This window comes from Triticum urartu, chromosome 3 (assembly GCF_003073215.2).
Source record: "Triticum urartu cultivar G1812 chromosome 3, Tu2.1, whole genome shotgun sequence".
NCBI classification, from domain to species: domain Eukaryota; kingdom Viridiplantae; phylum Streptophyta; class Magnoliopsida; order Poales; family Poaceae; genus Triticum; species Triticum urartu.
The window spans coordinates 123866914-123868362 of NC_053024.1; the positions used below are offsets into that span (position 1 = coordinate 123866914).

Sequence of the window (1449 nt, forward strand, 5' to 3'; positions counted from 1 at the left end):
ACCGGTGATCGCTCTCTCACAGGGCGACGAGGGGAGGATCATCGGTTAGGATTATGCTATGCGATGCTACTTGGAGGACTTCAGTCCACTCTCTTCTACATGCTGCAAGACGGAGGTTGCCAGAAGCATAGTCTTCGAAAGGACTAGCTATCCCTCCTTATCCCGGCTTTATGCAGTTCAGTCCACATATAATAGCCTTATTCCAGTTGATACCAATGCATACATATGTAGTATAGCTCCTTGCTTGCGAGTACTTTGGATGAGTACTCACGGTTGCTTTCTCCCTCTTTCCCCCCTATCCCTTCTACCTGGTTGTCGCAACCAGATGTTGGATCCCAGGAGCCAGACGCCACCTTCGACGACGACTCCTACTACACCGGAGGTGCCTACTACTACGTGCTGCCCGCTGACGACGACCAGGAGTAGTTAGGAGGATCCCAGGCAGGAGGCCTGCGCCTCCTTCGATCTGTATCCCAGTTTGTGCTAGCCATCTTATGGCAACATGTTTAACTTATGTATGTACTCAGATATTGTTGCTTCCGCTGACTCGTCTATGATCGAGCTCTTGTATTCGAGCCCTCGAGGCCCCTGGCTTGTAATATGATGCTTGTATGACTTATTTTATTTGTAGAGTTGTGTTGTGATATCTTCCCGTGAGTCCCTGATCTTGATCGTACACGTTTGCGTGTATGATTAGTGTATGATTAAATCGGGGGCATCACAAGTTGGTATCAGAGGCGACTGCCTGTAGGAATCCCCCTTCCATACTCTTTGGCCGAAGTCGAGTCTAGACATTGCAAAACTTTTACTAACATGGTTGTGCGGCCCATGGGCCCACGTCGCCATTGGGTGGTATTAGGATCTTTTACTCCTCGATCCTTACTCTGGGATTCTAAACTCTCTTCTATTCGGGTTAAATGATTTTTACTAAAATCTAACTTTAGGTTCTCGAAAATACTTTCTCCCGGAGAGCCCCTTCAGTCCAGATGATCGCTGGCTGCACTAGAAGATTTCGAAGATACACTTTGATATTCTCTCGAGACCTTGTGCCTGTTGTTTTTGCAATTCCCTTCCACCGAAATATCCCTATGGATAAATACTTACACCTGTCGTTCTTACTTTTATTCCCAGTTGATCTTGTTGTTACAAGATAACCCAAAATTCTCTATAATGTTTCGAGTATACTTTGTGCCCACTGCCTTGCAGTTCTTGCCACATGAATACCCCCTACGGATAATTCCTCGCACTTACCAGATATCTGTTCTTTCCCCGTTGTTTATGTGTTTCACTAAGGTCTTCGAAATAATATTCGATCTTTCGAAAATCCCGAGCAGCCTATTGCTCTTGAAATTCTCGCTTTCTTAAATTGTGGTTAATCCGATAAGTTTCGTAATCTTATTGGCCTCCCTTGTCTTTATCATTTTAAGTCCGTTGATTCAATATGTTGAG

General features: G+C 45.1%; 1 protein-coding gene across 1 annotated transcript in view; it reads left to right on the plus strand.

Moving 5' to 3' along the window:
* Window positions 1-1135, plus strand: part of LOC125546724 (GDSL esterase/lipase At5g45910-like) — a 3108-nt gene extending 1973 nt beyond the window's left edge. The window contains exon 4 of the mRNA XM_048710878.1: window positions 1132-1135. Within this exon, the coding sequence (XP_048566835.1) occupies window positions 1132-1135 (4 nt within the window). The remainder of the gene's footprint in view (window positions 1-1131) is intronic.
* Window positions 1136-1449: the final 314 nt, after the last annotated feature.